Consider the following 26,768-nt stretch of genomic DNA (forward strand, 5'->3'; position numbering starts at 1 on the left):
TTGAAGTTGTCAAAGATTTCATTTTGCTCAATCAACCATCAATACTCATGGAAGTAGCAGTCAAAAAATCAAATGACATATATTGCATTAGGCAAATTTGTTACACAAGACCTGTTTAACGTGTTCAACAGCAAAGATGTCAGTTTGAGGACTAAGGTGCACTTGGCCAAAGCATGGTATTTTCAATAACTTCATATGCATGTGAAAGTTGGGCTATGAATAAAGAAGACCATAGAAGAATTGATGCATATGAGTTATGGTATTGGAGGAGAATATTAAAAGTACCAAGGACCACCAAAAACAGCAAACAAATCTGTGTTGGAAGTTACAACCAGAGTACTCCTTGGAAGCCAAGATAGCCAGACTTCATCTCTCACACGTCAGACATATTGTCAGGAGGAACCAGTCCCTGGAGAAGGTAAAGTGGTAAAGTGGAGTTAGTGAAAAAGAGTAAGACTCCCAACGAGATGGATTGGCACAGTCGCAGCAGCTATGGGCTCAAGTTTAGCAACAATTGTGAAGTTGGTGTAGGACCCGGCAGTTTTCGTTCTGTTGTGTATAAGGTCACAAACAGTCATACCGATTCATTGGCACCTAACAACAACTCAATCATCTGATGGGAGTTACAAGACCCTAGCTAGAAGGGCCATATAAAAGCGATCCATTGCACCACAGAGTAGCAATAATATGATTATTGTATTATAACATGCTACAATATAAAAATATGCTTTCGTATAACACTATATATTTGATGGATTATTCTATTCTTAGCAGTTTTGTTCTTCAAATACACCTGGAAAACAATTTTAAGCAAACTGATAATTGAAACTATTTAAATGTTATTAATTGCTAGGAATGTTATCAATTACATGTGCTCATTTAGTTATTATGGAAATATAAATTAAAACTTCCCAAATACACCATGGAAGATGAACATATCTATAGTTTGCAAAGGATAAGGGAGTTCTTTCCTCCCCATCCTTCTTTATCCTGAGGGAAGAACTAGTGAACTTAACCTTTAATTTTTAACAGATTAGAAAGTCATTTTTTTACGTATCGACAAAGTTAAAAGTTCTATTATTATTAAGTGGCTAAGTTTTTAAGTCATTTGGTTTCCTAGATATTTCGAGGGAATCAGCAGTCATTGATCCAACCCCAACTCCAAAAGTGGAACGTCGTAAGGAGAGTTCCAAGGCAGAAATTTGTCGTAACTCTTTGCGACACAGTTTTACAGGTGTTACTCCATGAAGCTGTCCCACATTTCCCACTGGCTGAATTTGGGGTGATAGTCGATTGTGAGATTTTGTAAACAGATTTTCATCCATTTCTGTTTTATCTTCATTGCTTAACAAATGCCCCCTAGTGGGTACTAGAGAGCTATGCGTTAGAGGTAATTCTGAACCCTCTTCCCAAAGCTGCTGAGGATTTGGTTGAATCCTTACACTGTTTGTTGAACTGTCTATTTCTCTTTCTCTTCTACTTAATTTCATATTTTCAGTTCCAGATGCCCATTTTAATTCTTCTAAAAGCATGCCCGTTTCTTCTGGGTTCAGGACTCCATCTCCAGCATCATGATCTAAAAATAATACACACAAATAAATTAACAATTATTTACTCAAAATTAGATATTTTAACTATAATATCCTAACATAGCTTCATTACCATCACTCAAGATCAGTGATGTCTTTTATCTTCTTTTGTTAAATGATTTCTTTTAGGCCAATACAAGTGTGAATGTAAATTATTCTAATTTCACTTACAGGCATCTCACTTATGAATAATTTAGAACTTCAATTCATAGACAAAGATGAAAAATAGCCTTCTAGCAATTTTGTTACTCCCTAGGAAATGGAACCTTTCCACACCTGCTGTGAACTTGCCACTGGTGAATCACATTCCAAATCCTGGCAGAGTGATGCCAGTGCTGGAGGATACTGCTCTGGTCACCAGGGAACCTTCTGGAACTTGGCAGTATATGGATCAAAATCTAGCTTTGAGTGGTATCCCCACATGACAGCAAGGTTCCATTGTCCTAATGCAATAGGTCAACAAAATGGAGACAAAAACATACCCACCCACTCACTAAATGAGTGATTAGTGTGTAAAGATCAAAGCTGGAGGTCACCAATTGTTGTTAGGTGCCATCGAGTAGGTGCCGACTCATAGAGACCTTATGCACAACAGAATGAAACACTGCCTGATCCTGGGCCAAGCTCACTATCGTTGCCACGCTTGAGCTCATTGATGCTACCAAGTAATAGAATCATCTAAATATCAAAGACAAAAACTTGGTTAAGTAAAAGTCTCCCTGGGTACTAAGTGTAATAAGGTGAAAAATGCCAACTTTAACGTGTTGCCATGTGTTAAGTAGACTTCTAGTCCTGCAAAGACTGCAACATTTAAAACAGATTACGCATTGGTGGGCCAAGCCAAATCTGGTCCAAAGTCTTGTTTTATTTGGCTTAAAATGTGAGTATTTAACCAAAAAGTTTCAACTAGGAAGGTTTCATATTTTAAAAAATCCATTTCTAGCTTTTCTAGAAAAATTAGATGAGCCAGAAGTTTTGGGCCCACATTCCTGCATGGTAACAAGCAACTAGAGCAACTGATTAGCTTTCCTGGCACCTGTAGACATCTTAGTTTAGTGTAGTGGTTACGAATTGGGCTGCGAACCTTAAGGTCAGTGGTTCGAAACTACCAGCCGCTCCGCGGGAGAAAGATGAGGCTTTCTACTCCCGTAAGGATTTACACCCTCGGAAACCCTATACAGAGTCGCTATGGGTCGGAAGCGACTCGAAGGCACTTAACAACAGCAACAGCTTAAAACAGAACTGTCTTTCTAGATTTTTAAACTCTCTCAAAAATAAAATCATGAACTTGGAAATGACAAAGGCCCTCACGTGACAGTAGGCTGAGACTTACTAAGTAGGCTCACAAATTTAGCCATCATTAGTCAGTGGTTCAAGCTCACTAGCTGCTCCTTGGAAACCCTATACAGGGTCGCCATGGGTAGAAACTGACTTGACAGCATTATTAACAACAACAGCAGCCACCTGAAGCTTTGAAAACTCCTGATACTGAATCAAATGTCTGGGGGGAATGGAGCCTGGCATCTTATATTTTATAGCTTGGATGTAAAAGAGGAGAGATGGGCCATTTGGTGAGGCTCGTATCCAGAGAGTACACAAGCCCATGTAGATGCTTTACAATAGAAAGTTTCTCCTTCCCAGGGATCTCTGTTTTAGATGGTGCACTTTAAGAAGTCAAATATAAGTGTGCTGAAGGGTCCTCTGCCTGCACCCTATGAGCGGCTTCTGTAAAATGTCTTCCTTGTCGTGGTGTAAGGTACGTGGGTCTGTAAAAGCTGCTTAACTCAGCCCTGTCTTGCTGATCTCTCCTTTCCCAGACAACTGAGGCTGCCTTTATGAAGGGACCCCTATTAAGAACTCTTAGCTAATTTAACTGTAGAATTTTAATCTAAAATTAAATTATATTCTAATCAATTAATAGTTGAGATATTACACATAAAGAGAAGTTCATGAACTTTTTTGAGCATTTATATTAAATATGTTCATCTATTTTATATGTGTGTTTGTGTATACATACTGCATTTATACAACAACAAAATGTGCCAGACTGTTGTTGACATCTGGTGTCTGAAAATGAACATGACAGGCTCCAGTACTACAGGGCATGACACAGTCTAGAGGCCACGTGCTATGTGCTATACACAAAGTGCCCAGGCACCTAGCGAAGAGGAAACCTTTGGTCTGATTCATAAAGGATGAAAAAAGAGTTCACTGGGGAGGAAAGAAAAGGAGGGGCACAGTAGACAAAAGAAACAACTTGTACAGAGGTTCAGAGCAGCTTAAAAGTATGTGATTCCTTAGATGAAAGGAAGGTAGGTGACCAAGTAAAAACCAAGTTTTAACCTATCCAATTATTAGCTAAATAACCTAGCTAGATTTCAAGCTTCACAGGTGTACGCAACCAAATCATGCCACAACCTGTGTTCTTTCCTTGAACTTTTAGATTGCTTAAGTGTCAATGGTTTAATGCAGGGGTGGGGAACATCCAGCCCACGGGTCATATAAGGCCATTGAAATCATTTGGTCTGGCCCTGCCAAGGCAACCAGAGTTTCAGCCATCACATTACAGGTGAGTTAATTAAATGTCTGACCAAATGTAACAGGCTAATTTTTAAGTTGGTATTTGCATATGGCCCACGAATGATGTTACAGATTTGGGCAGAAAAAAAGGTTCCCCTATACAGGGTTGCCATGGGTTGGAACCGACTCAACGGCACTCAACAACAACCACCACCACTGGTTTACTGGGGAAAATAAAACACCACTGATTTTCAGTTTGTAGATTTGGGTTCGTCTCTAATTAACAATATTTATAGTGAGGCTTAAGGAGCTCTGGTAGCATAGTGGTTATGAATTGGGCTTTGAATCGCAAGGTCAGCAGTTCGGGACTACCAGCTGTTCCGCAGGAGAAAGATGAGGTGTTCTGCTCCCGTAAAAATTTACAGCCTCGGAAACCATGTACAGGGTCACTGTGAGTCGGAACTGACTCCACGGCACATAGCCACCACCATAGTGAGAATTAGTACAGGTCCCTGAGCCTTATAGTGGTCATCTTTTATCTAATGACTATACATTACTTTTATAGACAAAAATAAATTTTAAATGGATCTAAGTAGAATAGCAAATTAGGTGAAATAATATCTTCAAAACAAAAATTAATTTAAAATATATCTAAGGAAAATAGCAAATTCGGTGACATAATACCTTCAACATTATTATCAAAACTATACTTCCCAGGTAAAGGCCAGACAGATGTTACCCTCATTATACATAGCTCTAAGATCATCTAACTTTGCCTTGTTTTCATTTTATTGCTTGAGTCATTAAAAAGAATGGTTAGGCCTCAGGCTTCTTAAACCTGTGTACCACTATAGCACACTGTCATTTTAAAGAGATAACTAGTACTCATAGCATGGCCACTATAGGATAAGCACTTGACCATAATGTTGATTTTGAACTAGCTGCTCCTCAGAAACCCTGTATATGGTTACTATGAGATGGAACTGACTCAACAGCACTTAACAACAACAAACAAAATTTTAAGCAGATATTTTAAAAAGCTATTCTTGTGTTAAGCTGATCTCCCTTCCTATTTAATATTTGTTTACTTTTCAGTTTTTTGCATTGCTACACTTAAACTCAGAAAATTTAGTCTCTTTGGCAGATTTGTATGTTTGTATCACATCTCTATCCTAAGACAACTGTTATCTTAAAATACCTGACCAGGAGTTAGTAGATGAGCAACCTTAAATATATTCTAATTACTTTTCTGGTTGTGACTCGCTTAACCTATCTGTTTCATTTCCTGCATCTGAAAATGACGACAGCAGACCCCAGCCTACCCTAACTTTGAAAGTCAAATTAAATATTTATAAAAAACATAAATTATAAATATCACAATTATAAGGTTGTAGTAGAACGCTTCTTGAAAATATCTCTTGAGTTTAAAATTTTAATACTATGTTAATTGTACTCAGAGTATGTATTCAGATTATATCTTTACTGAGTATATATCTGATTTTCAGTGGTCTCTTTACATCTTCTGTACCCATCTTCAAGCAGATTTCTTTACAGATACAGAATAGGTCTATCCCTAAAAAGTTATAGAAATAAACAATATTTAAATTACTAGACGAATACTCTCTTCAACCTTCAAGGTTGTTTAATAACATGTAGACTACATTATTTCTCTATTTGACTATCTTAAAGAGGGTATATTTTAAATATAGCAATATATTATTTTCATTTTCTCATTTTGTAGTGTTCTGTTCTGTTTTATTGTTTCATCTAAGTAGGTTCTACTTCTATATGTTGTTGTTGTTAAGTGCCATTGAGTTAGTTCCAACTCATAGCGACCCTATATAGGGTTGCCAAGAAGCTCTGGTAGCGTAGTGGTTACGAATCAGGCTGCGAGCCTCAGGGTCAGCAGTTCGAAACTAGCAGCTGTTCCACGGGAGAAAGATGAGGCTTTCTGCTCCTATAAAGATTTACAGCCTTGGAAACACTGTACAGGGTCACTATGAGTCAGAATCGACTCCACAGCACATAACAACAACAACAACAAGGAGCAGCTAGTGGGTTTGAACTGCTGAACTTGTGGGTAGCATTCCAGTGCTTATCCTACAGCACCACACCAGGACTCTCTACTTCCACATGTTGTTTTAAGTGCCATCGAGTGGGTTCTGACTCTTAGTGACCTTATACAGGGTTTCTGAGAAGGGGCTGGTGGGTTTGAACCAGTGACCTGTGGTTAGTAGTCCAGTGCTTATTCAAAACAGTGCCACAGTGAAAAGAGATGGAGATAAGATTTGTATGATTCAATAGTGAATAATTGTTATCACGACTACTTGCAACTGTCACAATTGTAAAGGTAGAAGTTTTGTAATAAAAATAGGGAAATGGTTAATCTTATAGTCCAGAAACAGAGGTCCCTAGGACCATCAAGGGAGAAGAACACAAGCAGAGTGTGGGACCTTATCCAGTGAAGCAGAGATGCCAGAGACGGAGGTAGAGATGGGGGCAGAAAGGGGGGAACAGCTGAGAACTCTATAGTTTCATGGGACTGAGGTGGTGGCCAGGAGGCAGACTTGCAGAATGGGCCCTTTGGAGGTTTAAATTATTATATATACCTGAGTGTTTTGTTTTTAAAAAAAGCTAAAGTGAATAGAGAGAAATACTGTTAACCAATGGTACATGGAGGGGATTATAATCATAGTAATAAAACAAGGTATATGATATGCTGAATGTAAAACTGATGATCTGCCTTGTAAATTTTCACTCAATCCACAATAAAAACCTTAAAGAAAGAAGGAAACAAACAAACAAAAAACAGTGCCACACCAGGACTTTCTACTTCTACATATCTACATATAATTATGTAAGGAAACATCTTTGTCTCAACAATGTACTTTATTATAATTTTGAATATCAAATGGTCATGAAATGAAAAATTATATTAGAAATGTAAGGCATCTTCAAAGAGTTTGTTTAAAATGTCCATTATCTTTTCATTCTATTTTTCCATGAAGTTTTTGAACCCCCCTTGTTGTTGGGTGGTTGTTATGTGCTGTGGAGTCGGTTCTGACTCCACAGCACATAACAACCCTGTACAGGGTTTCCAAGGCTGTAAATCTTTACAGGAAGGAAAGCCTCATCTTTCTCCCATAGAACATCTGGTAAGTTTCGAACTGCTAACCATGAGATTAGCAGCCCAATTCGTAACCACTACGCTACCAGAGCTCCTTTGACTCCCCGTAGTACATATAATATTATTTTATTCTGCTACTTATTTTACTGCTTTTGTTGTGAGAATCTGAAGGCTTAATTTACCATAAAATAGAAAACTAGAAACATTTTCTAAAGGTTATTAATTATTGTACCCTTTGCACTTAAACGTTTGCTCATTCATTCACTTGTCATGTTGCTGTTGTTAAGTGCCATTGAGTTGGTTCTGACTAATAGCAACTCTTACAGGGTTTATGAGGAGCAGCTGGTAGATTTGCACCACTGACCTTACGGTTTAAATTGCCCTTGTGTGGTCCAGTGCTTATCCACACCAGGACTCTGGTTTTGTCATATCTACATCGACATTTTAAAAACAATCCATTGCTGTTGAATCAATTCTGACTCATAGCGATGCTATAGGACAGGGTAAAACTGTCCCACAGGGTTTCCAAAGCTATAAATCTTTTTCCCACTGAGTGGCAGGTGGCTTCCAACCACTGACCATTTGGTTAGCAGTTGAGTGCTTAACCACTGAGCCACATGCCAATAACCATTTTCCTTTCAGTCAGTTCTGACTCGCATGGACTCCATGTGCTTAGGAGTGGAAGTACGCATAGTATTTCCAATGGCTGTGACTTTTTAGAAATAGATTACAAGGTCTTTCTTCCAAGGTACCTCTGCATGGATTCCAACCACCGACATTTCAGTTAATAATCAAGTGCTTAACCATGTGTGCCACTGAGGGGATGCTATACTAGGCAACTATTTTTGTTTACAGAGAAGGAACCTAAGACAAATTAGAAACTAAATAACTAGTATGAAGCAACTCAGGAGTCCTGGTGATACTGTAGGATAAGCACTGAACTGCTAAGCACCAGGTTAGTGGTTCAAACCAGCCACTCCTCAGAAACCCTAACTAGGGTTGCTGTGAGTCAGAACCGACTCGATGGCACTTACCAACAGCAATAATAACAAAAATAACCCAATCAATTGGGAAAAACCACACTATCATCAGGCATGACTTCCCCTTATCCTACGGAAAGAGTCAGCATGACGAACAACACTCCATGTCTTACGTTCTGATGGTGCCGGTTGCCGCTGAATTGCTTCCCCCAACAGTTCCTTTAGTTTCTTCTTAAGGTCCCTGCTGGTTTTCTTATAGAAATAAAGATCTTTTTCCAGCTGCTGGGTTTTATCTTCATAGGTTTTTAAAGTTTCCACAATGCCTTCCCCATTTGACTCTATAAAACAGAAATTGACATTTAAAATAACTTAAATAAATGACCCAAAACTATGCTCTAACATGGCATCCAAACTATTTTCAAAAGGTCATAAGTATGTTAACATTTATCTATTACTTGAATGGATTTGCTGGTAGCTACAATTTGGAATCTTCTGCCTATGAAATTTTTCAAAGTTTGAGAGCTTTGTCTCTTTCTCCACCTTATCCCCTAAGAAGCACCATATTTTCTTGATTCAGAAGTACTTTTTGCAGTGGCCAATAAGTAGGTTTATCATAGGAGAGCAGAAGTAAGGAGTTGCCTATAAAAAATTCACATATTTGGAAATCTGTCCAGCTGCTTCATTTTTATTATGAACTGTGACTATATGAAAAATTATAAGTCTAGGATATATTGTTAAGTGCCATCAAGTCAGTTTCAACTCACAGTGACCCTGTATAGGGTTTCTGAGGAGCAGCTGGTGAGAGTGAACAGTAGACTTTGCTGTTCAAATTGACCTTGCAGTACAGTGCATTAACCCACAGTGCTACACCAGGACTCAATAAATACATAGCTCAAAACAGACACATAAACATACGAACAAAAACAGGCAAGAAATTCACCAATGTTTCTGCAGCACTATTCACTGTAGCCAAAGGTGGAAACAACTTAAATGCCCTTCAGCAGATAAACAAAATGTGATATACACATATAATGGAATACTACTCCAGTAGGAGAAATGATGCCTTAATACATGCACAGTGTGGATGGAGTTTTAAGACAATGCTGAGCAAAATAAGCCAATCACTAAAGAAAAATATTGTATAACCTGACTTACATAAAAAGACAAGAAAAGGCAAATTTATAAAGATCAAAGTTTATTAGTGGTTAGCAAGGGCAAGAGGGAGGAGGGGGAGGTTAATTAATGGTGACGAAAAAGTCGTGTTGATTAAGTATAGGTTTGCACAGGCTGATTATTATAATGACTGCCAATCCATTGTACACCTATAAAAAGTTGAAGTGACCAAAGTTGTGTGATAGATATATTTAAAATGAACAAAGAAAGAACAGACTAGCTGCCAAGGCTATATAGGTACAACCAAACACCAGATTTAAAGACATGGTTTCCTGGGACATCCTAGTTCATTGGCCTAATAAGGTATTTAGAGCTTCTGTTCTACCACCTAGTTCATAGTTCACTGTATAGTGCTGGGGGCCTCAAAGTTTACAAATGACCATCCAAGGTACAATAATTGATTTCTATTCACCTGGAGAAACAGAGGAAGAAGGAGAGTCAGGAATAGGAGGAAGATATGGACTGTGTGAATAATTGCCTCCATGAACAACTACCTCCTTTGTCATGTGACCAGAAGAACTGGATGGTGCCCAGCTTCCACTACTGACCATTTTGAGGAAATATTCCGTAGAAGAACAGAACCTCAAATGCTCAAGTACTCTTAAATCTTCTGAAGCCATGGAAGCAGAATGAACACCTGAAAATACTCTCCTGAGATAATTTTTAAACCTTAAACCAAAAATATCCTTTGAAGTCATCTTACAACCAAATATAGTTTAGCTCAACTAGTAAAAAAAGGTCTGCCTTGAGCATTATGCTCTTTTAAAAAACTTATGTTTTTGTTGTTAGGTGACGTTGAGTCAGTTCCGACTTATAGTGACCCTGTATATGGTTTCCAAGGAGCTGCTGGTGAGTTTGGACTGCTGACCTTGTAGTTCAAACCAACCTTGAGGTCAAGTGCTTACCCTATGGTGCCACACCGGGACTCCAAAAACTATATATATGGGATCAAACTGAAAACAAAGATTACATAGGAACCTTAACAGGCAGTGGGTTTATGTTAATGCTGTAGTTGTTGTTCGGTGCTGTCGAGTAGGTTCCAACTCATAGAGATACTGAAACACTGCCCAAGGCTGCACCATCCTCACAACTGTTACACTTGAACCCATTGCTACTGCCATTGTACCAATCCATCTCATTGGGAGTCTTCCCCTTTATCGCTGAACCTCTACTTTACCAAGTATGATGTCCTTCTCCATGGATTGGTCCCTCCTAATAACATGTCCAAAGTACGAGGGACTAAGTGTGGCCATCCTGGCTTCTACGGAATGTTCTGGCTCCTAAGAACAGATTCATTTGTTCTTCTGTCAGTACATGGAACTTTGAATATTCTTCTCAAACACCAAAATTCAAATGCATTGATTCTGTGTTCACCTTTCATATGCATTTGAATCTATTGAAAATACCACAGCTTGGTTCAGACACACGAAAGCATCTTATTTTGATGCTTTCTGCATCTTTCAGTATTTCATAGAATTCTTCAGTATTGCAGTCTGAGGCTTGAATTTTTCAGTTTTTCTCAGCTTGAGAAATGCTGAGCATGATCTTCCTTTTTGGTGTTCTAATTCCAGGTCTTTGCACATTTCATTATAATACTTGACTTTGTCTTCTCAAGTTGCCCTTTGAAACTTTTTGTTCAGCTCTCTAACTTCATCACATCTTCCAGTCGGTTTAGCTTCTCTACATTCATGAGCAAGTTTCAGAGTTTCTTATAATATCCATTTTGTTTTTTTCTTTATTTATCTTTTTAATGATATTTTGCTTTCTTCTTGTATGATGTTCTGGATGTCATCCCACAACCTGAAAAGCTCATCTTTTGTCATTATATCTAATAGTGGTCTGCCGCTAGTCATAATATTTTCACCTTCTCGCACTGTATCTGACATTGTTCCACTGCTACTTCTGAATGTTTGTAAGATTTTCAAACAGTCAGAAATCATCTGCCTTTCTTTCCTCCTAGTGTGTCTTAGTCTGGACGCTCCACTGAAACCTGTTCACCATAGGTGAGCCTGCTGGTATTTAAAATACTAGTGGAATAGCTTCCTTCCCCACAGCAATACGCAAGTCATCACAGTATGACAAACTGACAGATGAATGGTGGTTATGTTAATGAGAGAGGAACAAGTCAGAAAAGGAGAATGAATAGTTGAAAAATGTAATCAGTGCCACAAAATTATACATTTAGAAACTGTTGAATTGGTGAATGTTTTTCTGTCTATATTCTTGACAACAACAAAATATAATTTTATAAAAAAAAAGAGGCTAAAATGATTAAATTATAAATGAAATCAAAGCAAATTAAAGGAAAAGAGGGAACATAGGGAACCATAAATAAATTTCTTGTTTATGCCATAATGTAAGTTCATGATTCTAATTATTATGAATGTATAAAACTGTCTCCATTGGGTTATTTTCTAGAACCAATTTACTGACCTATAGAATAGCAAAGTGGTTACGAGTTGGGCTGCGTAATCTCACGGTCAGCAGCTCAAAACTACTAGCAGCTCCACGGGAGAAAGATGAGGCTGGCGTTCTGCTCCGATAAAGATTTACAGCCTCAGAAACCCTATACAGGGTCGCTGTGAGTCAGAACCAACTTCGTAGCACATAACCACCACCACCAGAATAAATATACTTTCAGAATAGCACTCTCCTATTGGCATATTTATAAAATGGTACTACTGATTTGTACAGTGTTATAACTACTGGTTATAACAAAATGTTTTGTAAAATTTTATGTATATGAATATCTGTATATTTTAAATTAATTTGTCATCTTGTTTCAAAAGAATACTTAAAATTAATGACATAAAAGTTAGGATCCCCATAAAACATATTATATAAATCAACTTAATTATATCTCTCACATCCCATTGCTGTTGTCGTTGTTAAGTGTCATCGAGTTGGTTCCAACCCATAGTGATCCTGTACAGGATTTCCAAGGAACGATTGGTGAGTTCGAACTGTTGACCTTATGGTTTCAAACCAACTTTGGAGTACAGCGCATTAACCCACAGTGCCACACCAGGACACTTCACATCCCATTGAAATATGAAAATTCATAAATTATTAATATTTTCTGCTACAGCAATGTTTATGAAAAACCTGTATAGCTATAAAAAATGAATGCTTTTAAAACACGCTCTCATTTAACTACGGCATGAACTCTTGTAGGACAATGCCAGTCACTTTTAAAATACATAAAAATTCAATTACAATGCCACCTTTGTAGACTTAAAGCAGAAATAGAGCATGTGATGTAGCGTAGAAACTTGTCAAGGAAATCCTGTCATTAAGCAATTGACTGTTGATAACTGGTTACAGAATGAACTTAGAAGTTAATTGCCTCAATATGCAAATTTCATAGACTTCCCAATTTTCTGCTTACTCATGTTGCTTTTTTCAGATCCCTTTCTATAAATTCATTAGATCCAGCTGTAAATTTCGTTAGAACAGATACTAAGCAAACTGGATTGAAGTATTAACAGTATCACCTAGTAGTGATGTTGTTGCCTTGGCAACTGTACCTACACTGGCCATGTGCCCAGGTAACGTGATGACTGATAATTGAAACAGCCATCTTTTGGCATCAGAGCTGACGGTTTACCCACTGTGTACTAATGACAGTAGGTGTCCAGCTAACAGTGGACAAATTTTGACCTAAGATCACTTTATGCATAAAATTTATAGCCATCTAAAAATTATAACAAGAACAATGATATTGGGCTCTGACAAAGCAAACACACAATTTAATTTAAATTATGAATGGAACATAATTTAAATACTGCAGTACTATATTCCTCTCTTCCAGAGAAAGGTGAGACTTTCTGCTCCTGTAAAGATTCACAGCCTCAGAAAATCTACAGAGGGTTGCTGAGTTGGAACTGACTTCACAGCTCACAACCACAACCGTACCCAATATATACATCTATCCCTGGTGTGGCACTATAGGATCAGCACTGGACTTCTAACTGCATGGTTGGCAGTTCAAACCCACCACCTGCTCCTGGAAACCCTATACAGGGTCTCTATGAGTCAGAATCAATTTGATTGCACTTAACAACAACAACAACAATATCCCTAGGTGTGGCACTGTAGGATAAGCACTGGACTGCTAACTGCATGGTTAGCAGTTCAAACCCACCACCTGCTCCTGGAAACCCTAAACAGGGTCTCTATGAGTCAGAACTGGTTTGATGGCACTTAACAACAACGACTCCACGGCACATAACAACAACAATATCCCCAGATGTGGCACTGTAAGAGAAGCACTGGCACACAACAATATATCCCTAGGAAAATTTCAACTGGACACTGAAAAGCCGGAAAAACAACCCCATGTTCCCATGTAAAAAAATAAGGCACGAACAGAAACTCTCAGGATTGTTGCAGTTTCTAAGTGTGTATTGGGGACAAGCAGACAGGGTGGCATGTGGAGCATGAATATGTCCTGTATAGACAAAATACAAAGCAAAAGGAATAAGTGGTAAGTATGGCTACACATTGCAATCAAATTCTGTCCTGTCTTCCTTCCTCTGTGCCCCAACACATCACCGTTATGTAACTGACAAAAAATGGGAGTTACCTTTAAAGTGACATAATAGCAACTGCATCTTTTGCTCATGCTCCTTTTGCTGGAGGGTCAGTCTCCGGTCACACTGTAATTTCAGATGTTCCAGTGCAGATTCCAACTCACGAACAACATTATCTTGTTCCAGAGTCTTCATTTTCATTTCTTCATTCTCTAACTGTAGTTTCCGTTCAGCTTCTCTCAAATTAACCACCTAGCAAATACATTTTTACCCTTAAAAAATATACCATGTTGTTGTTGTTGTTATGTGCCGTGGAGTCGGTTCTGACTCATAGCGACCCTATACAGTGTTTCCGAGGCTGTAGATATTTACGGGAGCAGAAAGCCTCCTCTTTCTCCCACGGAACAGCTGGTAGCTTCTAACTGCTAACCCTGAGGATAGCAGCCCGATTCGTAACCACTACGCTACCAGAGCACCTTAAAAATATACCATAGATAGCCTAATATAATAGATGGCTTGCACAAAACTACCAACACATTCAATCACCATGGTATCAGTAATGTCTGCAAACCATCTTTTAAATTTCTTGGGATTCTGAATTGGTAAAAAGTTGTTTTAAACATAATGTTGTTCTAATAACTTCCCCTCCATCATTTCTTAGACATGATCTCTAGACTACATTTTACATTTCTAAAACTATTTCTGTACTCTAAGGAGAAAATGAGAAACTAAGGACTATTGTAACATCTACATAATTCCTACTTTTAACTCTAAAATGGACATTATAAATTAGTGACAGAATATTCTCTAGCAATAAATAGAATTCAATTTCAGACCATACATTTAGTTCATTGGGGTCTTCAATGCACTGGTATGAAGTGAAAATACTTCAGGTAATGCCTTGTCTTACAGACCTCATTAATAACCTAATGACTTTTTATCGAAATATATATATACTAGTTTCTACAAGGGATTCTTTGGGCTCAGAGAATCCATTGAGGTTGACCTGCATGTGTGCCTTTTTGGGTTAAGACCCCTTGCTTTAAAAAACACCACTAAGAGTAATGTTACAGTACTCCAATATTTTCTGCCCTTCAAAGAACCAGTGAAAAGACGTCATCATTAGCAACAGTATATGATTATCAGTGGCTATTGTCACTTCCACCCTGCATTCACTCCTATCTAGCAATGAAGGGAGGGGAGCCAAAACCTGGAGGGCCTTTCATTTTTCTGAATGCTAACTAGCAACATCCAAATCAAGAAAATACCTAGAAATAGTGACCCAGAAATATAACTTAAATTCTTTGGTTTAAAAAAATATTTCAAAAAGTCTTTCTTTTGAAAGCCCCCCCCCCCAATCTTAAAGAACCCCACAAAAACTAGAATAGTGGAAATGGAACAACCAGAAAGAAATAATGAGAATGTTCACAAATTGTAAAGATTAGTATTTAACCAAAGTCACTAAACAGTTTGGGTAGAAACTGCTGAGTGGGAAACTAAACTACTGTATGAACCTTCACCAAAAACACAACTAAAATATCATATAAAAAAAGATAAAATGTCCCTAAGTTGGGACTGCATACCCCAAAGCTTTCCAATGACAGTATTCAGTGCTGTGAAGAAAATTTATGCCTAAATTTGTAGTTATACAATCCAATCTTGATAAAAATTCAAAACGTGGGATGTAAAACATCATGATCTGTCTTTATAAGTAAATATCCTCTCCCTCCAAAACAAACCTTATTGAAATATCTGAAAAGAATAGCTCTAATCTCAACAGGATTCAGGCAAATTAGTTTTTCCAAGACATTTGCTTCACTGCGAGAGAGGTTTTGGAATGAAGCTCTGAGGGAGTTCTGGCGACTCTGGATACTTTCATTCTTGTATTCAATCGCAGCTTCCAAAGCTTCAATTCCTTCTTCAAGTTGGAAAAGAACATGCTCTTCCTAGATAGAATACAATAGAAATCACTCGTTTTAATTGAAGCAGTATAACTTGGACTTTGTCACATACACAGAGCTCAGAAATGCTATTTGAAGTCTAATGCATGGTAGCTTTTTCTCTCCTACTCAATTTTAGAAAAATGTTTCTGTAGTGTTTGTTATGCTACCTATATACATGTGTATGAACAGGTGTGTGTGTATGCACAAGGGGACTTCAAAAAGTTCATGGAAAAATTCCACTATCTTTTCATTCCATTTTTCTACAAACTTCTTGAAGACCCCTCATGTAAAATATACACATACTCACATTGAATCCTCATAGTAAACGTTCTGTAGTAAAATGGAGGAGACAGAAGCTTGGATAGGTTATTAAATGCACCAAAATCACATAGCAAATGCTGAACACATCTCATCCAAGGAATACTTGTGAACAAATCCTCACTCAGTTCACACGTTCAGCAGCACTGTCATGTATCTCCTGTCCTGGTGTGGCACTGTAGGATAAGAACTGGACTGCGGACAGCAAGGTCTGTGGTTCACACCACCAGCAGCTCCTTGGGAATCCTAGACAGGGTCGCTATAAGTCCAAACCAACTTGACAGCACTTAACAACAACAATTAAGAACTGATAATCTGCAGGAGAAAGAGGAGGCTTTCTGCTCCCGTAAAAATTTACAGCCTCAGAAACCCTGTACAGGGTCGCTATGGGTCGGAACCGACTCGATGGTACATAACAACAACAACAATTAGAGGAGAGCCTCTCTTGAAGGGGAATACAACTGAGTCTTGATGGACAGGTTTTCATAAGATTGCTATGAATACCATTACAGGGAAAATGCAGGCATTCAAAACGGTGGCAGCATAACAGTTTTTCATGTACGAGAAGAGATTTCCTTAGGAGGATGAAAAATCAGAGGAATCCACAGAAAAGCTAGCAACTCTTTCAACTATCCAAATAACATGATACTTTGGAGAATCCAAATCTCTAGTTATAAATTATTCCCGAATTGGTCACTTAATTTGAGACTTGAATATATGTTCATATACAACTGTACACAGAGTTGGAGTCCTGGAGTGGTGCTGTAAGATAAGCACTGGACCACAAAGTCGGTAACTGCAAGGCTGGTAGTTCAAACCCACCAACTGCTCCTCAGAAACCCTATATAGGGTTGCTATGAGTCGGAATCAACTCTACAGCACTTAACAACAACATACATAGGGTCCTGGTAGGGCTGTAGGATAAGCACTGGACTACTAACCACAAGGTTGGCAGTTCAAACCCATCAGTCACTCCTTGGAAACTATAGAGGGTCGCCATGAGTTAGAACCAACTCAATAGCACTTAACTACAACACCACCTACACATGAAGCATAGTGGCTCTGTAGGACAAGCACTGGACTGATAACCACAAAGTCACTGATTTGAGCCCACCAGCTGCTCCACAGGAGAAAGATGAGGCTTTCTGCACCTGCAAAGAAATACCGTCTCAGAAACCCTATACTGGGTGGCTGTGAGTTGGTACTGACTCAATGGCACTTAACAATACCTATATATGTTGTGGTCACTTAGATTTAAAGTTTCTCGAGGGCAGGCTTCCTTATCCATGTTCTTAACCTAGCAAAATACATGTAACAGTGTTTGAACTCAATCAATGTCAGCTAAAAAAATTAATGAAGGAAAAGACTATTTTTGTATATCTTTGATTAAATATTTCTCTCCACTCTTCTCCCAAGCAAAACAAAGGAAAATAATATTTCTGATGTACCTAAAAAAGACACTGATTTCCAAAACTCTAGTACTTATTTTAAAAGACAAGACATTTTGTAAAATCTCCTGAAAGAACAGTTTTTAAGTTTGACAGTCATTCTATTTCTCTGTGCAGTCACTTAGCCATCAAGAACTTGATGACTTGATTATCACTCCATAAGAACAAAGCAATATTCACCTTAAGTAACAAATTTAAATCCTGAAAGGTTCTTAGGTGAATGAATAAAGAAGAACCACAAAAAAAGGGAACCCAAAAATATATTTGACTTAGAAGCACATTGCAATTATAGTTTACAAAAAGAAAAAGTAACATATGGAAAGAATTTAGCTTTATACACAGCTGAGAAGAATTTGGTATTAACTTAATTCCAATAGTTTAGAACCTAACTTAAGGAAGTACTTAAGTAAGATACTGTGACCAGAGAACCCTGGAGATCGCCTCTTCTACTGAGGCATGTAATGTCTGTGGTTCCCTCTACACAGCAATAAGAGTAAGTTGACAAAGGACTGTTGGGTGGAAAACAATCCCAAGAGGAAAAATTTGCCACAGTATAAACCATAGAGATCAAGAGTTAGCTATGTGTACTTTATTATGGAACATTGCTTTTCTAATGTAAATGTGCACCAATTCTTTTTAAGTATGATTGAGTCTGTTCCAATTTATATTCTACAACATCACACCATTAATCTTGATTCATATTCAACAGGTCTGGGTGGGGCCTGAGACTGCATTTCTCAGAAGTTCCCAAGTGATGCTTTTGCTGCTAGACCAAAGACCACACTGTGAATAACAAGGACCTAGGAGACCTGGTGTGGCATTACAGGTTAATGTGCTGGACTACAAAGTCAGTTTGAACCACAAGATCCGTGGTTCAAGCTCACCAGCTGCTCCCCAGAAACCAGCTGCTCCCCAGAAACCCTATACAAGGTCACTATGGGTTGGAACCGACTTGATGGCACTTAACAACAGGAATCCTAGTATGGCACTGTAGAATAAGCACTGGACTGCTCACTACTAGTTCAGTGGTTCAAACTCACCAGTCACTCTTCTGAAACCCTATGTAGGATTGTTATGGACTGTAACCGACTTGAAGATACTTAACAACAATAACAAAGCAATGGCTACAAACGTTTTGATCACACATCCTTATTAGTAAAAAAACAAAAACAAGCTTTTGAGCAAGTACTCCATATATATATATATATATATCTTTAAAACTATTTCTTGATAAAATATATAAATATTTTCATCATATAAAATTGGTATTTTAAAAGATGAAATAAATGTAAAGAATTATGTTTTCTTCCTGTTCCTCACTTACTATGTTCTGTATTACTAGAAAAATTGAGTTCAAGTATTTCAGTTTTTAGTTTTTAGGTCTTAGAGAAAAAGAGTTTGTCTACAATAAATTGCTGAGTAATCCTCTACTAGTAGAGTGATCTAAAATCTTTTATACTCCCCATAAAGTGATGCAATTAGGAAAGAGAAAATAATTCTGTGCAAGTTTGAAAACAGCAAAACATTCCCCCTAGATTTTATCAGTGTCTTGTGTCACATTAGAAACTCATGTTCCCATCATCTACTATTGGTGCCTCTTTGGGGAATAGTCATTGTGGCTCTCCAATACTTGTCTGTCCACTTGTCATACTGTGGTGGCTTGCTTGTTGCTGAGATCCTGGAATCTATGCCACCAGTATACCAAATACCAGCAGGGTCACCCCTGGGGGATTGATTTTATCAGGGCTTCCAAACGAAGACAGACTAGGAAAAAGGCCTAGTGATCTACTTCTAAACAGATTGGCCAGTGAGAGCCCTTTTGAAGAGCAGTGGAACGCTGTCTGATATAGTGTTGGAAGATGAGCCCCTCAAGTTGGAAAGCACTCAAAATATATGTGGGGAAGAGCTGCCTCTTCAAGTAGAGTTGATCTGAATAACATGGATGGAGTAAAGTTTTCAGGATCTTTGTTTGCTGATGTAGCACAACTCAAAGTGAGGAAAGAAAAAAAAAGCTGTAAACACTCATTAATAATTAGACCATAGAATGTATAAAGTACAATATAGGAAAATTGAACGTCATCAAAAATTAAATGAAACACTTGAAGATTGATATCTTAGGCATTAGTAACCTAAAATAGACTGGTATTGGTCATTTTGAATCAGAAAATCATATAGTTTACTATGCCAGAAATCACAAATTGAAGAGGAATCATGTCACATTCATTGTCAAAAAGTGCATTTCAAGATCTATCCTAGGATAATATCCATAAGCCTACAGCAGGGATGGGGAATATCTGGCCGTGAGCCATATGAGGCCCACAAATTATTTGGGAAGGCCCATGAAATCATTTGGCCTGGTCCTGCCAAGGCAACCGCAGTTCCAGCAATCACATTTTGTTGTTGTTAAGTGCCATCAAGTTGGTTTCAACTCATAGCAACCCTGAGTAGGGTTTTCAAGGAGCAGCTGGTGGATTTGAACCACAAACCTTATAGTTCAAGCCAACTTTGCAGTCCAGGACTCCAGCCATCACATTGTTGTTGTTGTTGTTGTTAAGTGCCATCAAGTTGGTTCTGACCCATAGCTACCCTGCATAGGTTGTCCAGGAGCAGCTGGTAATCTTGAACTGCTGACTTTGCTGTTCCAACTGACTTTGCAGTCCAGTGCATTTACCCAAAGTGCCACACCAGGACATCACATTAGAATGAGTTAATTAAATGTTTGCCAAAAGTTTAGCAGGCTAATTTTTAAGTTGATAATTTTGTGTGGTCTGTGAATAATGTTATAAATTTTGGCAGAAAAAAGTTTCCCCACCCCTGGCCTACAAGAAAGAGCAGTTCATATGACTGTTATTCAAATTTACCCACCAACAACTAATGTCAAAGATAAAGAAGCTGGAGATTTTTACAAACTTCTGCAGTCTAAAATTGATCAACAGTGTAATAAAGATGCATTGATAATTACATGTGATTGGAATGTGAAAGGTGGAAATAAAGAACGGCCATTACTTGGAAAGTATGACCTTGGTAATATAAATGACTACAGGGTTCACATGATAGAACTTTGCAAGACCAACAACTTACTCATTTCAAATATCTTTTTTCAACAACATGTATCATACATATGGAACTTGCTGTTGTTGTAAAGTACTGTCAAGTCAGTACCGACTTATAGCAATCCCTATAGGGTTTCCGAGGAGCAGCTGGTGGGTTTGAACCACCGACCTCGTATACCTTGCTAGATGGGTCATATGTATAGGAATAAAATTGAGTATATCTGTGTAAAGAGATAATGGAGACATTCAATATCATTTGTCAGAACATGGCCTGGGCCTACTGAGGAACATACCATCAATTGCTCTAATGCAAGTTAAAGATGAAGCTGAAGAAAATCAAAACAAATCCATGAGTTTAGAGACTGACTCAAGAAAAGATTATGCACACTTCACACTAATGACTGAAGACCAGATGAGTTGTGAGATGACATCAAGGACATCATGTATGAAGAAAGGAAAAGGTCATTAAAAATACAGGAAAGAAAGAAAAGATCAATATGGATGCCAGAACACACTTGGAAACTTGCTTTTGTTTGTAGAGTAGCTAAATCACATGGAAAAAATGATGAACAGGAGAGGCCCTTCATGAACAGAGGTCAGCTACAGATGATAAAATATTAAAATGAAATATGCAAAGATTTGGAGTTAGAAAACCAAAAGGGAAGAGCACACTTGGCATGTCTCAAGGGAACTTTAGAAAAAAATTCAAGCTTCAACTTGCAATGTTAAAGAATTGTTGTTAAGTGCTGTCAAGTCAGTTCTGACTCATAGCAACCCTATGTAGGGTTTTCAAGGAGCAGTTGAGGAGTTTGAACCACCGACTCTGCAGTCAAGTGCTTATCCTACAGCACCACACCAGGACTCCTTTAAGGAATTACATGGGCAAAATATTGAACTATGCATGAAATATTAAAAGAATATGGAAGGAATACATAGTTATTATACTAAAAAGAAGTAGTTGATGTTCAACCATTTCAGGATGTAGCTATGTGGTCAAGAACTAAAGGTACTGAAGGAGGAAGTCCAGAATGCACTGAATTTCACATGTGTGAAAAGGCTCCTAGAACTGATGGGATATGAGTTGAGATGATCCAACAAATGGATACCATGTTGGAAGTACTCACTCGTCTTTGCCAAGAAATTTGGAAAAACAGCTATTTGGCCATATCTGTGCCCAGTCTAAAGAAATATGATCCAACAGAATAAGGAAAACATCAAACAATATCATACGCAAATAAATTTTTGCTGAAGTTCATTTAAAAATGTCTAGAGCAATACATCGATAGGAAATCACCAGAAATTCAAGCCAGATTCAGAAGAGGATGTGGAACTAGCAAGAGAATACCAGAAGATGCTTTGCTGTTGTTAAGTGTCGTCGAGTCAGTTCCAATTCATAGCAAACCTGTATAGCGTTTCTGAGGAGCAGCTAATGGGTTTGAATTGCTGACCTCTTAGCTCACAGTCCAGTGTTGACCTTATAGCACCACATTAGGAGTACAAAAAGATGTTTACCTCTGCTTGATTGATTATGCAAAGGTATTTAACTGTGTGGATCGTAACAATGATGGGCAGCATTGAGGAAAATGGGAATTCAGAACACTTAATTGTGCTCTTGTGGAAACTGTACATAGACTAAGGAGCAGTCGTCCAAACAGAACAAGAGAATACTGCATGGTTTAAAATCAGGTAATGTGTGCATCAGGTTTGTATCCTTTCACCATACTTATTCAATCTATATGCTGAGCAAATACTCCAAGAAGCTAAATTATATGAAGAACACAGAATCAGGATTGTAGGAAGAGTCACTAAAAACCTGTGATACGCAGATGATACAACTTTGTTGCTGAAAGGGAAGACATGAAGCACTTACTGATAAAGATCAAAGATTTTGGAATAGATTATATCTCAAAATTTTAAAAACTCACAACTTGATCTATAAGCAACATCATGATAAATGAAGAAAAACCTGTGATACGCAGATGATACAACTTTGTTGCTGAAAGGGAAGACATGAAGCACTTACTGATAAAGATCAAAGATTTTGGAATAGATTATATCTCAAAATTTTAAAAACTCACAACTTGATCTATAAGCAACATCATGATAAATGAAGAAAAAATTTATGTTGTCAAGGATTTCTTATACTTGGCTCCAAAATCAACATCCATGGAAACAGTAGTCAAGAAATCAAACAACATATTGCATTGGGCAAATCTGCTGCAAAAGATCTCTTTTTAAAGTGTTAAAAAGCAAAGATGTCACCTTGAGGACTAAGGTACAGCTCAAATGCATGTGAAAGCTGGACAGTAAATAAGGAAGATCAAAGAAGAATTGATGCTTTGAATTACAATGTTGGCGAAGAATATTGAATGTAACATGGACTGCCAGAAGAATGAAGAAATTTGTTTTGGAAAAAGTACAGAATGCTCCTTAGAAGTGAATATGATGAAACAACTTGTATTTTGGACATGTTATCACAAGGGACCAGATCCTGGAGAAAAGCTTCATGGCTTCATGGTTGGTAGAGGAGAGGGTGAGGGAAAAAAAGATCTTCAAGCAGATAGAGTGACACAGTGAGCTCAAACATAGCAGTGATTGTGAGAACAGCACAGGACCGAGCAGTTTCGTTCTGTTGTACATAGGGTCACTAGAGTTAGAACATGACTTGATGGCACTGGACAATAACAATCTTGGCTTTAAAAATTGATGACACAGAGCTACACTAAGGACCAACCATTGTGGAGAAGAGTGAATAGGAGCTCACATTGACTACATTTGTTTTTGTTTGTTGTTAAGTGCCATCTAGTCGGTTCCAACTCTTGTCAGAACTGTAAGGGTTTCTGAAGAGCAGCTGGTGAGTTTGAACCACTAACCTTGCAGTTCAAACAGAACTTGCAGTCCAGTGCTTATCCTACAGCACCACACCAGGACTCCACATTGACTAAATTGTTGTTGTTGTTGTTAAGTGCCATCAAGTCAGTTCCAACCTATAGCAACCCAGTATAGGGTTTCCGAGGAGCAGCTGGTAAGCTTGACCCACCAACCTTGGTGGTTCAGACTGACCATGCAGTCCAGTGCATTAACCCACAGTGCCACACCAGAATTCCACATTGACTAAACAGAATCCATCAACTCCAGGGTGGCTGTAAAATAGATATTAGGCATGGTGCTAGATAAAAACTTGCAACATTTTTAGTTGTAGAATCCTTCTTGAAGTAGTAGCTAAAATGTTCTTTGATGATAATGGACCTTCTAACTCTTCTGCAAATATAATTAGCTAATTCCCATATTTATGGTTTTTTTTAAACAATATTCCATCTAAAATAATCTTTTTTCTTATATCTGTCAATACATACCATGTTTTTCATAATCCAGCTCAAGACTTGAATTCACCGAGGCTTCCTTGATGAACATTATCCCCAAATGATCACTGACTTGCTTTCTATTAATACTGTAATAAGTATAATTTTATTATATCATCTGTAACTTGCTTTTTTAAAATGCTTTTCAGGTTTAGGATTTTCTCATGCTTCTGTTATATTCTCCCCAGATAGAGTTTGTTTCTTTCTGGCCTTAGTCAAAGTCCTGAGTAGGAAGGGATTCTTCTTACACCTTCAAATCTACAAGTTTGGAGTTACAGTTGGACAACTTTGGGAAGACAGCCTGACTCTGGAACCCCTGCGCACATACCCAAGTTAAGTTACAGAACAGGGCAGTGGGGCTCTTCTTGTGGCCCTTCAGCTGCCACTTAGTCCCCAATCAAGTTACCCTTCAATGCCTCTCACCAACTCAGTAAGGACAATCTTTCAAGCTATCCTTTCTCCTTTTAATTCTCAACCAACCCTCTCAACTTCTCACTTGCTCCAGTCTAAAACACCACAAGATTCTGTAGCATGTAAGATATCCACCTTCTCTTAATAATTTCTCCCTTGCTTTTGATAATGACAGGACATCAACATAAGAATTTACAGAGAAAATTCAGCCATAAAAATGTATCTTTGCCTAACAAAGTAAGATGAAGGTACTGTTGCCAACTGAATGAAAATTGGCAAAGTCTGGGGTAAATCAGTAGCTAATAAACAAACCATCTTTTATACAGTTGTTGTTCTTATGATGTAAAGAGCTATATATTCCCCGAAATGAAAAATATTTATAACTTAAAAGTATTTTGGGATTTGAATTTTGTATGTGTTGGCTGGACATAGTGTGAAACATGTTTGTGAACACTGGACCTTTTCTTAATCAAAGCTCCATGAAAGAATTAACCCTTAAAGTTCTAGACATCTACTCTGTACACATTTTTTTAAAAATGAACAGAAAGTGAAGTGCCATTCTCGGAAGAACTAAGAATATAGCCTCTTTAATCATCTTCTGTGTTCTGTGATTTCAGATGAGAAACCCTGGCTGAGAAAAACCATACTCAAGAAAAAGTGTCACTCCCCCAACCCTGGTGGTGCCAGGAAGGGACCATGTCCATGGACCTCCATCCGAGGGCATTATAGTCTGACATGTTTTATTGGCACCAAACAGATATGTCATAATTTAATTTGTGTCCTCCTCTCCCTAAATTATGTGCCAACTTGACTGGCCATGATTTTCAGTGGTTTGGCGTTATGTGATGATGTTATCACACCGCACCCATGATGTGACGTGATTATCCCATGTGTCTTAAATTCTCACTTCTATGCTGTTAATAAGGCCGATGCAATTGACAGGATTGGCTTGTATCATGAGTCCATCTCTTTTGAGATATAAAAGAGATTGAACAAGCAAGCAGAGTTCAGAGGAACCCACTACCACTAAGAAAAAAGAGCCTTATCAGTAGAAGGCACCCTTCGTACCCTAGGGTCCCTGCACTGTGAAGCTCCTAAGTCCAAAGGAAGATTGATACCAAGAGACATGGAGATCTCCAAGGAATGCTGGGGATGTTGAAAGGAAAGAAGGACTTTTCTCCAGAGCAGGAGCTCTGAATTTGAACTTTTAGCCTCCCAAACTATAAGAGAATAAAATTCTGTTAAAGCCATTAACTTGTAGTATTTCTGTTATAGCAGCACTAGATAACTAAGACAAGGTGCTGGAGCTCATTATATTTGAAGAAGTCTCAATGAAGCAAAGTTTACCATATTGATCACTTTTATGTTTATGTGACAAAGACCAAAGAAATCATCCAAGTGATCCATCATACAGCACTTCCAGTTGCAAAGAATACTGACTTACTTCAGGTGACAACACTCTACCATTTTTAAGCTTCTCATCCACACTGTTTCTTTGCCTCTGTAACTGATCCTTTTCCCTCTGGAGGGCTTGAACTTGGTCAGAAATCTCAACTTTCTCTTCAGCTGTGCTGCTTTGGAGCTGCACACTTTTTTCACACAACTCTTGGTCCAACAAGTTCAGGCGAGTTGATATTTTCAAACTGTCTTTGTTTAAGGCCTAAAAAGACAATCCCACCAGACACACCAAAAAATAGTTAATAGAAAACAAGAAAGCCTATAAATTAGGAAACAGAAAATTACTTAATGAAATGTTTAGCTTCTACATTTTTTTTTTTGGTTCATTTTCTAAAATCTTAAGTTGAATGCCATTTTCTAAAAAATGTAGTTCAAACTATGAATTTACTATCAATTATTGCCTTGGTCATACTAGACCATACAGCATAGGCTTTGAAAGGTATATTTTTCTCTTTTGTTGTTTTTTAAGTTGAATTCTTCTTCAGCCTTTAAAATTCCCTAGAAGTTAAATTTTGGTTTGTTGTTTCTATTTTTATTTCATTCTGGTCAGAAAATATGGCCAATTAGATTTACTGAGATCTTCCGTATTTCTCAATTTATGATCATTTTAAAAAAATGTATTTTCATCAAAGTAATTATAGTATATACTACTAAAAGATGTATAATAAAAAAGAATAAAAAAAAAACAGCTCCCTATTCCATACCTGAAGGAGCTCTGGTAGCGTAGTAGTTAAGAATCGGGCTGCGAACCTCAAGGTCAGCAGTTCGAAACTAACAGCTGTTCCGTGGGAGAAAGATGAGGCTTTCTGCTCCCGTAAAGATTTACAGCCTCGGAAACCCTGTACAGGGTCGCT

General features: G+C 37.9%; 1 protein-coding gene across 3 annotated transcripts in view; it reads right to left on the reverse strand.

Moving 5' to 3' along the window:
• Positions 1 to 1,091: 1,091 nt before the first annotated feature.
• The window catches only part of KIF27 (kinesin family member 27), a 115,795-nt gene continuing 90,118 nt past the window's right edge, over positions 1,092 to 26,768 (reverse strand). For all 3 annotated transcript variants that reach the window (XM_006834957.1, XM_006834958.1, XM_006834956.1), the window contains 5 exons: positions 25,901 to 26,116; positions 15,661 to 15,867; positions 13,975 to 14,173; positions 8,390 to 8,554; positions 1,092 to 1,576 (listed from right to left, as the gene is read on the reverse strand). In XM_006834957.1, the coding sequence (XP_006835020.1) occupies positions 1,092 to 1,576; positions 8,390 to 8,554; positions 13,975 to 14,173; positions 15,661 to 15,867; positions 25,901 to 26,116 (1,272 nt within the window). The remainder of the gene's footprint in view (positions 1,577 to 8,389; positions 8,555 to 13,974; positions 14,174 to 15,660; positions 15,868 to 25,900; positions 26,117 to 26,768) is intronic.

The sequence above is a fragment of the Chrysochloris asiatica genome, unplaced genomic scaffold, assembly GCF_000296735.1.
Source record: "Chrysochloris asiatica unplaced genomic scaffold, ChrAsi1.0 scaffold00014, whole genome shotgun sequence".
NCBI classification, from domain to species: domain Eukaryota; kingdom Metazoa; phylum Chordata; class Mammalia; order Afrosoricida; family Chrysochloridae; genus Chrysochloris; species Chrysochloris asiatica.